Source organism: Leptopilina boulardi, unplaced genomic scaffold (assembly GCF_019393585.1).
Source record: "Leptopilina boulardi isolate dan_hultmark-lab unplaced genomic scaffold, ZJU_Lbou_2.1 LbouV2_393, whole genome shotgun sequence".
NCBI lineage: Eukaryota > Metazoa > Arthropoda > Insecta > Hymenoptera > Figitidae > Leptopilina > Leptopilina boulardi.
Window position 1 is genome coordinate 680643 of NW_026137966.1, and position 14475 is coordinate 695117.

The 14475-nt window shown below is 28.9% G+C and overlaps 2 protein-coding genes across 2 annotated transcripts in view; one reads left to right on the forward strand and one right to left on the reverse strand.

The window, feature by feature from the left end:
- Positions 1 to 14475, forward strand: part of LOC127288732 (uncharacterized) — a 49915-nt gene that overhangs the window by 17280 nt on the left and 18160 nt on the right. The gene's annotated exons all lie outside the window — the stretch shown is intronic.
- LOC127288731 (putative nuclease HARBI1) overlaps positions 10487 to 14475 on the reverse strand; it is a 118009-nt gene continuing 114020 nt past the window's right edge. The window contains exon 4 of the mRNA XM_051316364.1: positions 10487 to 11441. Coding sequence (XP_051172321.1) covers positions 10907 to 11441 — 535 coding nt within the window. The 3' untranslated portion in view covers positions 10487 to 10906. The remainder of the gene's footprint in view (positions 11442 to 14475) is intronic.

Sequence of the window (14475 nt, forward strand, 5' to 3'; positions counted from 1 at the left end):
TCTTATTTCTTTACGTATGTTACAGTATTGCACAATATATGCTGTGATTTTAGAATATTTTACTTTATAACAAAAAATGTGTTTTTTAAGAGTGCAAAGATTATAGGTATAAAAAAATTGTTAGAAATAGTTTTTAATTTCATATATTAATCACATTTACAAACGTTAAACAAATACAATTTGTTTAAAGTAATTGTTAAAAAGAAATCTGCGTTTGTTTCCTTGTAAACTTGTAGAATAATTTAATACGTTTGTTTAAAATAGTACATTTTGTACCAAAGAAAGGTTTTTCTTTTAAAACTGCTAATTTTTTCGAAAGAATACGTTAAAAGTAATTAGCGGACAATAATAAAATAGATTTAAAAAAGTAAGAATAAATTTTACAATTGAGGGACTGATAGTAAAAGTGGTTCAAAAAAATAATGGGAGCAAAAACGAAATAGAATGATTCGTGTAATTAATTGATAAATTCATTATATTGTCGATTAAAAATTATTAATTATAATAAAATAAGCCTTTTTTACTATTGTTTAATATTTTTTAATCGATATTACAATAAATTTACCAATAAATTGAACGAATGAATCATTTTAAACCGTTTTTGTTGCCATTGTTTTTTAAACCACTTTTACTATCAGCCCCTCAATTATTGTTCTACAAAATTCTGTATTTTTATTATTGTTAATGTTGCAGTATTTTAAAATGAGCGAAAAATAGTGTTTACCACGAAGGAATGAATTAAGGGGTTTTTCATTCCATTCTGATAATAATTTATTTGGATTAAGATAAAGTTACTTTTGTATTTCTAACATTAAACGAATGTGATATGATGTCGAGATTATTGAGATAATTTAGTATCTTCTTTTAAGGTTTATATTAAAAAATGATTTATAACAATAAAGCAGTGTATTTATTTTAATTTCAATTTTGTTATTAACTAACTACATCAGGCGCCATTCCAAATTTAAATAACTTTAAAATTTAATTTACTTATTATTTCAATTTCGGTAGAATGAAACTTAGAATTATTATAAATTTGAATTCTCGAATATGTTTTTTACATATTTTACACAAAAATTGAATTTTAGAAAATTTTTAAATTCTAAATTTCTAAAAGAAATATGTTTTCGAATAACTTATTGCAATTATTGAAAATAATTAATTTGGTATTTTTTTTTTAAATTAAACAAATAATTTAATTCTAGAAAAGCTACAGTTCAGATTTTATTAAATCATTGAACTTTAAGGGATTTAAACTTGAGATTTTTGGAAATTTGAACTGCTGAAAACTTTTCACAAAATTTTCACAATACTAGAATTTTAAAACAATTTTAATTGGAAAATGTTTTAAATAATTGAATTTTGGAAGAGCTGAAGTTAAGATTCTTAAAAACAATTCAGAAGATCTTAGTTAAAACTTTTTAAAATAACTGAATTTTGGAATATTTGCAGTTTAGATAGTTAAAAATAATTGAATTTTTGAAGATTTGCAATTTATATTGTTAAAAATAATTGAATTTTAGAGGCTTGTAAAATAAAAAGTCAAGCATTTTTATCAAAATTATTAGAAATATATTAGGTTTTTAAAAATGTAACAAAAATTTTGTTTTTAGAAAATTTTAATTCAAATTTTTACTTTTTGAAATTGCCTTATTTCTTAAAATTGAAAATCTCTTGAAATATTTCCATTTGGGTCAAGAAAAAACAAAATCAAATATTGATGGCAACCCTAAAAAAGGAGATTTGGTTTTTAAAAAAGAAAAAAGAAATTTAAATAAATTAACCCCCTTTTAAAATTAAGCAAATTTGCTTAATTTACCATTGACCATTCAAATTTCAATTTTTCATTGATCCATCGAAATTTATATTTTTTATGAGTGTTTTTCCGAATATATTGAGGATTTCAAATTATGCTACGCAATAAAAAATATTTGATTAATATATTTTTTAATAGAACTCGAAGTTTTAAAAAAAAATAAAAATTTGAACATCCCTCATAATTTAAATTATTTTTCATCGTCATTTTTTTTTACTTTTATGTTTTCTTCATTATTCTGAACAATTAATAATATGGATTTTGAGAATTTCAATTTTTAAGCAATACTAAAATTGTCATAAATATTTTTAACCAATTTTAATAGTTTTTAATAATTTAATAATTTAATCTTAGCTAATAAATAATGCCAGAAAAAAATTAGCGCATGCTAATTTGTTTTCTTCTTTATTTTTTTTAAAGAAATTTCAAAAAATAAAAAACTTTAGTAACCTTTTTTTAAAAATTAAGTCTTATTATCCAGTTTTAACTCGATTGATCACTTTCTTTATTACTTTATTATCTTTTCTGAGGGAATTTCGTCAAAAATGGGTAAATGAATAATTGTATAGAGAATGGATAAATAATATTTGAGACCGGGAAAAGTCGTGGAATTTTGTTCCAAGAAAAACGTAGCAACCCTGATTAAGATAGATACTATTATGGAAGAAGGGTACTGAAAACACTTTTCTTAAAAATATATGTCCATTAATTACATTATTTTCTACTTAAATCTCGGAATATTTAAGCCTTGCGAAAAACGTGTAAAATATTGGAAGGTACTTCATTTTTAAACCAAAATTAGGAGGGATCAGATAAATTTTAACTCATCAAAATTTATGTTGTTTAGAGATATTAATTTTCTTCCGATAATATTAAGAATTTCAAATTATGTTACATAATGAAAAATCTAAAAAAAAAATTAATAAATTTTGTTATAGAACTCGAAGTCATTGGTAAATTAAAATTTTAACTTCTCTCATAATTTATATTTTTTTTCATCGATCCTAATTTTAAAATCTTCAGAAAAAGATTTTTAAAATGATCTATATCTCATTATTCAAATTCTATGATTCTGAGCAATCGATTAGGGCGCACTCACACCTTTTGGCTGCCTGCAGATTACCATGGCAACGCATGAGAGTGAGTGCGACAGAAAATTTAAAAATTTGAATATTCAAATTTTCTGTCTCACTCACACTCGTGCGTTGCCATGGTAACCTGCAGGCAGGCAGGCAGCCAAAAAAGGTGTGAGTGCGCCATAACATGAGGTAAGACCACTCAGCGGCGCCACTTTCGAAAATTTGAAAATACTTATTGCCATATTTTTTTTGCTTTTTTTTGTTATCAAATGAGATATGAATCGAATTTCCACATGCAACCCTTCACAAAAATCAACCCTTAAAAAAATTTTTTTTTTCAAATTAGTTTCTTGATCCTTGCAGTATTGTTTAACAAGACCTATACTGTCACCCCTTGAAGTTTGGATTTTTTTGCTCTTCAAATTATTGTTTAACAAGACATATACTTTCACCCTATGATGTCTGATTTTTTGCTCTTCGAATTATTGTTTAACAAGACTTATGCTGTCACCCTATCAACTCTGGATTATTTTGCTCTTCGAAATATTGTTTAACAAGACATATTCTTCCACCTTACACCCTATGAAGTCTGGATTTTTTTGCTATTCGAATTATTGTTTAACAAGACATATACATTTATTTATGTAAAATTTCTACTAATTAATATAAAATTTTTTGTATTTTTAATTTAAAGATTACTATGATCGTTTCAAATAGACTGTCGCATAACAAAAGTTTGGATTTTTTGCTATTTTGCTTATATATTATTCGCTATAAAGTATCTTTAGAGTTGAGAGCAAGTCTCACTCGGCATGATAGGCCGTTAAGTTACTGACAAGTGACTGAACAGTTTTTCTGGTCATGATTTCTGATCATTATTTTTGACAAGTCACTAGTCAGAAATTCTGGTCACAATCGGAATAAGCACTTCAGTTCTTAAACCGGTAGTTATGATAAATTACCATCTAGTCACCGTGGCTGCGTGGAAATTCACATGCGTAGTGTCTCCAGGGTCCAGAGTTCGATTCCACATGAGTTCGAATTTTTCATTTTTAGATTTAAGTGTTATTGGCAGAGTAAATTGTCCATTAGACTTAAATATTTAAATAAACATAAAAATATAAATAAATAAGTGTAAATAAAATAATAAACGCGAGGAAATATGATATTTTATTCTAGATTATGACCAGAAAACTGTCCAGTTACTGGCGAGATACTTATCAGATACTTTCCAGTCACTGGGCAAATAATCTGACCAGTGACTGCAAATCGAGCGCGTTACATTTTTAACCAGCCACTTGTCAGACATCCTGGCCAGTTACTGTACAGTACCTAGAAAAACTTTCCAGTGACTGGTCAGTACTGAGTTGAAATTTCTACCTGGGCCTAGGTGGAAATTTGACGAGTATTACTTGTTTCTTTCCAGTATTTGTGGAGTGGAAAGCAAGTTTATTTTGACAAGATAATCTAACCAGTCCTGAATAAGTGACTGGACAGAAAGAATCTCCCTTTCTGATTAGTACTTCTGTCAAGTCACTAACCAGAATATCTGATCATAATCGTAATAAAAGTTTCTTTCCAGATACTGGCCAGTCAAGGATTTGAAAAATTATTCAAGATTCCACTTAGAAAAACTGGTCCACCACTCATCAGAAAAACTTGTCAAATCCTATCAAAAGAATTATTACAGATTTTTTAAAGATTTGACCAGAAAATCTTGACTGAATTAAAAGAAAAGTCTGCGTACACAGACTGTCCCTTAAAAATACTCTTTAAGTCAATCACTTACAGTGACTTCTAAAATAAGTCTTTTTAAAGTATTCATAATGTTCAAATAACATGCTTTCCAAAATATGATTTTCTACTATTCAAAATAAATTTTTTTTATATGTGATTTCAAAATTATTGTGATGGTTTCAAATAGACTTTTGGATAAAAAAAGATTCGATTTTTCGCAATTTTGACTATATATTATTCGCGAAAGATATAGCAGTATCTTTAGAGTTGAGAGCGAGTCTCACTCGACAAGATAAGCTGTCAAGTTACTGACAAGTGTCTGAACAGTTTTTCTAGTCATGATTTCTGATCATTACTTTTGACAAGTTACTGGACAGAAATTCTGGTCACAATCGGAATAAGAACTTCGGCCCTAAACTGGTAGTTATAATTACCAGTAATTAATCATAATAAATTACCATCTAGTCATCGTGGCTGCGTGGTAATTCATATTCGTTGTCTTTCCTGGGTCTAGGGTACGATTCCACATGCGTTCGAATTTTTCATTCCTTGATTTAAGTGTAATTGTCAGAGTAATTGATCACCAGACTTGAATATTTAAATAATCACAAAAATATAAATAAACAACCGTAAATAAAATAACAAACGTAAGGAAAAATTATATACCCTGGCGGATTAGGTTAACTGAAATTTCACCGAATGGAGTGAAATTTCGGTAAACTTCGATTTGAGGCGAAATATTACACTTAATTAATAAAATATGATGAAATAAATTATTGCTTTTGATAAATTAGTATTTAGATAGTTTATTCGTGCAATATTGAATGCAAAATAATAATTAGAAAATGTATTTGTTCTTAATATATAACAAGTTAAGTTGTTCATTTTAATTATTTTCAAACATTACACAGGAAAACACGGTTTTGGACTCGAGCAACGAAAATGTATTCCTAACGTAAATTTTAACGCTGAATTCGAATCTACAGTCCGTTTTTGTACTACACGTCAGGTTTTTGAGATAGTTGCAATTTTTAATTTTTTATGCTTTTTACAAATTTGTTATTGTTAATTGAACTATATTACTTATAAAAAACTCATAACTTTGTTTAAGGTTTTTGGGGTCGCTGATTATGAATCTGAAGTCAGATTTTTAAAATTCAAAATGACGGATCCAATATGGCGAACGACTTTTCTTAAAATCGTTTCAATTCACTTGAAACTTGTTACTCGGGGGTTATTGGGATCGCTGTTTACGAATATGGCATTAGATTTTCAAAATTCAAAATGGCGGATCCAATATAGCAGACGACTATTCTTAAAATCGCTTCGATTCACCTGAAACTCGTTACTTAGGGGTTTTTGGGGTCGCTGATTACGAATATGAAGTCAGATTTTTAAAATTCAAAATGGCGGATCCAATTGATTTCTCATTTTTTCCGACATTTTGAATTTTGACGTGATACGAAAAATTTAATAATGGATTCGAATTCAGCATAAAAAAATACGTTAAGAAACGCTCTTGTCTGTCTGGGTCCAAAAGTTAACACGAATTTGTAAACCTGTGTTATTAGAGCTTTACAATTATTAAATATGTATTAATAAAATCAGACTTTTGCCTGTATATATTGCTCAGAATTCAAAATTTTTGGCATAATTTATGATTTTGAATAACAAAAGAATCGAAAAATAAAAAATTTTTTTGTCTGCTTTTATGTAACTTTTTCAAAAAATCTGAAATTACAAAAATTTTAATTTTTGGAAAACTGTTAATACTTTTTTTAGCCACGTTTTTGAGAGAGATTATTTATATTTTAATGTTACAAATTAAAAAATAACATATGTATTTAAGTGTGTAAAAAAATTATTAATTAACAAATTTTTATTTATATAATTTGTATAATTGTAATCTATATAAATAAAATCAGCCTTTGGCTATATACATTGCTTCAAATTTAAAATTTCTCAAATAATTTGTCATTTTCAACATCCAGGATTCGAAAAATATATATAAAAAATTTCATGTCTGAATGCATGTCCCAGAAAAAAACGGCTCAACCAATTGAAGCCAAATTTGTCAGAGTATTTGATCTTTACCCAAGTTAAATTTATAAAAAAAATTGATAAAGAAAAAAATTTCATTTTAATTTAAGAAAAAGTCGAAAAATACGAATTTGTAATTTTTTATAATATTTTTATTAAACTTTTAATAGTTGAGTTTTTGTAATCAAAAAATTGCATTTTAACAATCAAATTGTTTAAATTTGGTACTTATAAAAAAAATAATACATATGAACATAATTAAATAAAAATGAAAAAATTTTTATACTTAGTAACATTTTAATTTTGACAACTAATTTGCTACAAATTAAATATATATAACATGAAAAATGTAAAGAAAAATTCAGACAACAATATTCAGAAAAATTTTGAAAGCATAAAGTTGACATAACAAACAAAATATAACTTCACTTCATTATGATAACCATTTCATTTATTAAACGTTCAATTTTTAATAAAATTGGCTAAATACCAATCTAAATCTAAATTTAACGTTTTTTATCCGTTGTCGAAAAGATATGAAAATAAAAAATTTAATTTTTGGATTTTTAACAGTGTACAGATGAAAGTCTGATTTTATTCTTACAGATTAAATCTATAGACAAGTGGAAGTTAAGTCTTTTAGGCTCAAATAAATAATTGAAAACGAAAATTTTCAAATACTAATATCACCGTTTACATTACACTTAGGATCAATGTTTTTTTTATTTCAAATTGCAAAAAATCAAAGTTATAAATAAATGTAAAACAAGAAATACTGTCTATACGAAATACTGTCAATACAAAATACTGTCTATTCGCAATACTATGTAATGACTTTACAATATTGTTTATGAAAAATATATCATTCTTAATATTCAATAATCAATCGGAAAAATCCATTTTAAATAATTAATTCATGTATTTGTAAGTGCGGAGTGCTACAACTCTAAAAACATTTTTTTCTTGTTTAACTCCTTGAAATGTATAAAAATGTTATGTTTATAATTTTAAACACTTTTATTTTTTAAACAATATTATTTATAAAATGAAGATTCATAAAATTGAATATTATTAATTATACAGCCCATCGAAAGAATATTCTGATGAGCAAAGTAGAGTACACTTTCACTAAGTATTTTAAAGCTGTAAGTAGGAAACTGGCATTAGACTTTTGAAATTAAAAATGTCAGACTCAAGATGTCGGATGACTTTTTTAAAAAATTACCGGATTTACTTGAAACTTTCACTCAGGGGTTTTCGGGGTCGCGGATTACGAATATGAAGTCAGACATTCAAAATTCAGAATGTCGGGTTCAATATGGCGGACAAATTTAAAAAAAATTAATCCAATTTTTTTGAAACTTATCACCCAGAAGTTATCGGGGTCGCTGATTACGCATCCGACATCAGATTTTTAAAATTCTGTGAATGTTGTAGTATTTGTTATAACCACAGACGATATATTTATATCGTATGTATACATTTGTATACATATATTACACCGGATTCGTTATCAACGCCTCCGAATACCCCGGAGTAACAAATTTCAAATAAACTTGATAAATAATTAAAAATTCGCCCGCCATAATGAATCTGCCATTTTTAAGTTTAAAAAACTGACATCGGATTCGTATTCAGCGACCCCGAAACCTCCGAGTGACAAATTTCTATCGGATTCGATGACTTTTTAAAACTTAGTTCGCCATTTTTAATTTTGAAAAACTGACACGGGATTCGTAATCAGCGACCCCGAAAACCCCCGAGTAACAAATTTCAAGCGCATTCGATACATTTTTACAAATTCGTCCGCCATATTGGATCCGCTATTTTGAATTTTGAAAAACTGGCACCGGATTTGTAGACAGTGACCCTGAAAACAGAAATACACATGATTTGAAGAAAATCCGTTTGACAGAATAATGTGCCCCTCAAAGAGTTAAAATTTTTTATTGAACTTAAGATAAATATTCATTACTTTTCAATTCATTTGATTTGTATGAAAAGCAATTTACTTTTTAACAAGTATTTATTTAATCAAAATTTTAATGTAATTGAATTTTTATTAGTCAGAATTTTCTGCTTAACTTTAATATTTACTTAATATGAAGTAAATTTTACATTGAATTGTAATTTTTATTTTAAAAATGTATTTCTTCCTAAATAATAGGAAACAAACTCATTTGTTAAATTTCATTGTTAAATGTTTGTGTGACCAAAATTTGTGGAAATTGTATTGTCAATGTTACATTAGGACAATGCCAATTCTGGACATTGTCAAATCAGGACAATGACAATTTAGGTCATATAGAAATTAGGATAAGTACCCTTCGGCACATTGACAATTCGAGACAATGACATTTCCGGACATTGCCAATTCGGGACAAGGACAATTCAGGATATTGACAGTTCGGGACATTGAAAATTAGGGTCATTGATTGTTCGGGACAATAACATTTCGGGACATCGACAATTCGGGACACTGTCAATTGAGGACAATGTCATTTTAGGACAATGACAATTCGGAACATTAACAAATAAGAACAAGGACACTTCGGTACATTGACAATTCAGGACAATGGCATTTCGAGACATCAATATTTTAAGATATAACCAATTCGGGACATTGACAATTAGGGTCGAAAACATTTCGGGTCAATTGGGGACAATGACAATTGTGCCATTTTCATACTTCTCGACCGGAACATATTATATGTCTAATTGTAAGAACTTAAAAAAATATTCTGCAATGCCTGAGAAATTTAGAAATTTTAAAAACATTTAAAATAGTACTTTTAAGAACACCTCCCAGAATAATTAACAAAAATTTAAAGCATTTAATACAGCACTGCGTAATCTATTATTTAGTAATTAGTTTCTTTATTTTATAAATAGCAGCGCTATACATATGTATTATACAATTTGTATTTAAAGGGCACTTTACTTTTGAAGTCCCGTAAATAAATAAATAAAAAAAATAAATAAAAAAAAAAAATTCTTCTCCTGGGATTCAATTTTTCAGAATGTAGTCAACCTTCGAAATATATAAGTTTATTTTCTTTAAGTACCATTAAAAATTGATTTCTTGTTATGAGAAATTGGGTGATTTTAAAATTCCATGCGATTGTATATTTATATTAATATAATACAGCTTCAATGGGACAGATAAAAAGGAAAGTATTAATATGGATATCCTCAAATGATCGATGAATTCAAAGTGACGAGACTTCAATCTTGATATTTTTCTGCGAGGAAAGGTTATTGTTCTTATTTCATTTTTTGGGGACCGTATTTTATTCACTTCAGTAAAGAAATTAAGGAATTGAAATAATAAAACAATATATCCGTTACTAAACGGAGTGGAACCCCCCAAGGAACAGTATTTGTATACATATTACTGTTCGTTAAGAGTAAACCACCTTATGCATTATTAGTTTATACTTCTTAGAAATTATGAGGCGCATTACTTGAGAACGTCTATCACCACAAAAAATTAACACTATATTACACTATACTACAATGTTTTAAACTTTAATACATACTACATACCTTGACTGACACAAACACGCATACAATTACATATTAAAAAAAAATTATATTCGATATGTATACAATGTAATTATAATACTTAATTATACTAAGACACACCAGTTTGTACAATACTCTCATTCTTAATTGTACAAAAAAAACTACAGTATATACATTAACTTTCAAACTTTATAATAATAATAAATCAAACAAAGGAACACCAATCATACTATGTGTAAAATAATCAAACACTTATCTATACTAAAACACATCATTATTTACATTCAGTTTTATACTTAATTGTACTATATCATAACAAAACACACCATTGTTATTCTCCAGATTGAAACGCGGATTCTTTGGTTGCACTTCTGGCCAGAATGCCATACGGATACACACGTCTTAGCACACTACTACTCGCGATTCATGTACAACGCGTTCGCAATCACATTGCGCTTAATGTCCGGATTAAAACGCGGATTGTCTGCTGGCACTTCTGGTAAAAGTGCATCAATGGCATCTTCCAAGTGTCCATAAAGATCGTCAATATCAACATTTGCGATTCCATCAAGGTCGTCATTTAATGACAAGCAAATGTTGTGCAGACAGCAACACGCAAGAATGAAGAGAGATGCGTACTCAACATTTTGGAGGTATAGATGTTTTAGTCTCCGAAAACGACCCAAAAGCAGCGCAAAGGTCCTCTCAATTATTTGCCGTGTTTATTTGCATGGATTAAATTGTAGTACCTTTGCACTCTTAATAAGTTCCCATAATCCTTGTAAGGCGGCAGCAAATTAAACTGTCTCGGGTATATCTTATCCCCCAAAATGTGTGTTTGGGCTGGAAAATATGCATCATAATTTCGCTCACTCTCCTGATGAATGTCACTTAACTGCCACACTCTCGCATCATTCATACTGCCACAGCAACCCGCATACACATGAGTGAATTTCATCGTAGAATCACAAATCCCCTGCATGTTAATAGAATAATAACCCTTTCTATTGTAGTAACTTGCAGGGTTTTCGTGTGGTGCGCTTATTGAAATGTGGCACCCATCCACAACTCCAACAACACCTGGAAATCCAGCTATTTCTTGAAATTCACGCATGGTTGTCATAAGAGCTTCCTCTGTTGGCCATTTAATAAATTCTCCTACACGATTACAGAGGGCAGTTGCCACATCTACCACACACAACCATGATGTAGATTTAGACACCCCAAATCGGTCAGCAATAGATCTATAAAACAATAACATTTTTATCAACCAGTTCTGTTAGACTTACTTAGAACAGAAGCATGCAGAAAAAAATCCGTCTAGTTAGCACCCCCAATATCACTCAAAGAATTTTGGAATTTTGTGCTCCTCGAATTATTGTTTAAAAAGACATATTCTGTCACTTAAAGAAGTTTAGCATTTAGTGTTCCCCGAATTACTCTTTAACAAGACATATACTGTTACTTAAAGAAGTTTCAAATTTAGTGCCCCTTGAACAATTATTACTCAAAGAAGTTTCGAATTTAGTGCACCCAAATTATTGTTTAACAAGACATGTACTGTCACTCAAAAGAATTTAGAATTTTGTGCTCCCCAAATTATTGTTTAACAAGACATGTACTGTCACTCAAAGAAGTTTAAAATTTTGTTCCCCAGAATTATTGTTTAACAAGACACGTAATGTCACTCAAAAAAGTTTGGAATTTTGTGCTCCCCAGATTATTATTAAAACAAGACATATACTGTCAATCAAAAAAATTTAGAAATTTGTGCTCACCGAATTATTGTTTAACAAGACATGTACTGACACTCTAAGAAGTTTAGATTTTTGAGCTCCCCGAATTATTGTTTAACAAGACAAATACTGTCAATTAAAGAAATTTAAAATTATGTGCTCCCCGAACTATTGTTTAACAAGACATGTACTGTCACTCAAAGAAGTATAGAATTTTTACCTCCCCGATTTATTGTTTAGAAAGACATATACTATCACTCATAAAAATTTAGAATTTTGTGCTCCCCGAATTATTGTTTAACAAGACAAATACTGTCAATTAAAGAAATTTAAAATTATGTGCTCCCCGAACTATTGTTTAACAAGACATGTACTGTCACTCAATGACGTTTAAAATTTTGTCCTACCCAAATTTATGTTTAACAAAACATATACTACCACTCAGGGCAGACTAGAATTTTGTGCTCCCCGAATTATTGTTTAACAAAACATATACTGCCACTAAAGGCGGACTAGAATTTTGTGCTCCCAGAATTATTGTTTAAAAAGACATATACATTCACTGAAAGAAATTTAAAATTATGTGCTACCCAAATTATTGTTGAACAAAACACATACTGCCACTCAAGGCAGACTAGAATTTTGTGCTCCCCGAATTATTGTTTATCAAGACATATACTATCACTCAAAAGAAGTTTCAAATTTTGTCCTATCCAAATGAATGTTTAACAAAACATATACTGCCACTCAAGGCAGACTAGAATCTTATGCGCCCCAAATTATTGTTTAACAAGACATGTAATGTTACTCAAAGAATTTAGAATTTTGTGCTCCCCAAATTATTGTTTAACAAGACATGTACTGTCACTCTAAGAAGTTTAGATTTTTGAGCTCCCAGAATTATTGTTTAACAAGACATATACTATCACTCATAAAAATTTAGAATTTTGTGCTCCCCGAATTATTGTTTAAAAAGACATATTCTGTCACTTAAAGAAGTTTAGCATTTAGTGTTCCCCGAATTACTCTTTAACAAGACATATACTGTTACTTAAAGAAGTTTCAAATTTAGTGCCCCTTGAACAATTATTACTCAAAGAAGTTTCGAATTTAGTGCACCCAAATTATTGTTTAACAAGACATGTACTGTCACTCAAAAGAATTTAGAATTTTGTGCTCCCCAAATTATTGTTTAACAAGACATGTACTGTCACTCAAAGAAGTTTAAAATTTTGTTCCCCAGAATTATTGTTTAACAAGACACGTAATGTCACTCAAAAAAGTTTGGAATTTTGTGCTCCCCAGATTATTATTAAAACAAGACATATACTGTCAATCAAAAAAATTTAGAAATTTGTGCTCACCGAATTATTGTTTAACAAGACATGTACTGACACTCTAAGAAGTTTAGATTTTTGAGCTCCCCGAATTATTGTTTAACAAGACAAATACTGTCAATTAAAGAAATTTAAAATTATGTGCTCCCCGAACTATTGTTTAACAAGACATGTACTGTCACTCAAAGAAGTATAGAATTTTTACCTCCCCGATTTATTGTTTAGAAAGACATATACTATCACTCATAAAAATTTAGAATTTTGTGCTCCCCGAATTATTGTTTAACAAGACAAATACTGTCAATTAAAGAAATTTAAAATTATGTGCTCCCCGAACTATTGTTTAACAAGACATGTACTGTCACTCAAAGACGTTTAAAATTTTGTCCTACCCAAATTTATGTTTAACAAAACATATACTACCACTCAGGGCAGACTAGAATTTTGTGCTCCCCGAATTATTGTTTAACAAAACATATACTGCCACTAAAGGCGGACTAGAATTTTGTGCTCCCAGAATTATTGTTTAAAAAGACATATACATTCACTGAAAGAAATTTAAAATTATGTGCTACCCAAATTATTGTTGAACAAAACACATACTGCCACTCAAGGCAGACTAGAATTTTGTGCTCCCCGAATTATTGTTTATCAAGACATATACTATCACTCAAAAGAAGTTTCAAATTTTGTCCTATCCAAATGAATGTTTAACAAAACATATACTGCCACTCAAGGCAGACTAGAATCTTATGCGCCCCAAATTATTGTTTAACAAGACATGTAATGTTACTCAAAGAATTTAGAATTTTGTGCTCCCCAAATTATTGTTTAACAAGACATGTACTGTCACTCTAAGAAGTTTAGATTTTTGAGCTCCCAGAATTATTGTTTAACAAGACATATACTATCACTCATAAAAATTTAGAATTTTGTGCTCCCCGAATTATTGTTTAACAAGACAAATACTGTCAATTAAAGAAATTTAAAATTACGTGCTCCCCGAACTATTGTTTAACAAGACATGTACTGTCACTCAAAGACGTTTAAAATTTTGTCTTACCCAAATTAATGTTTAACAAAACATATACTACCACTCAGGGCAGACTAGAATTTTGTGCTCCCCGAATTATTGTTTAACAAAACATATACTGCCACTAAAGGCGGACTAGAATTTTGTGCTCCCAGAATTATTGTTTAAAAAG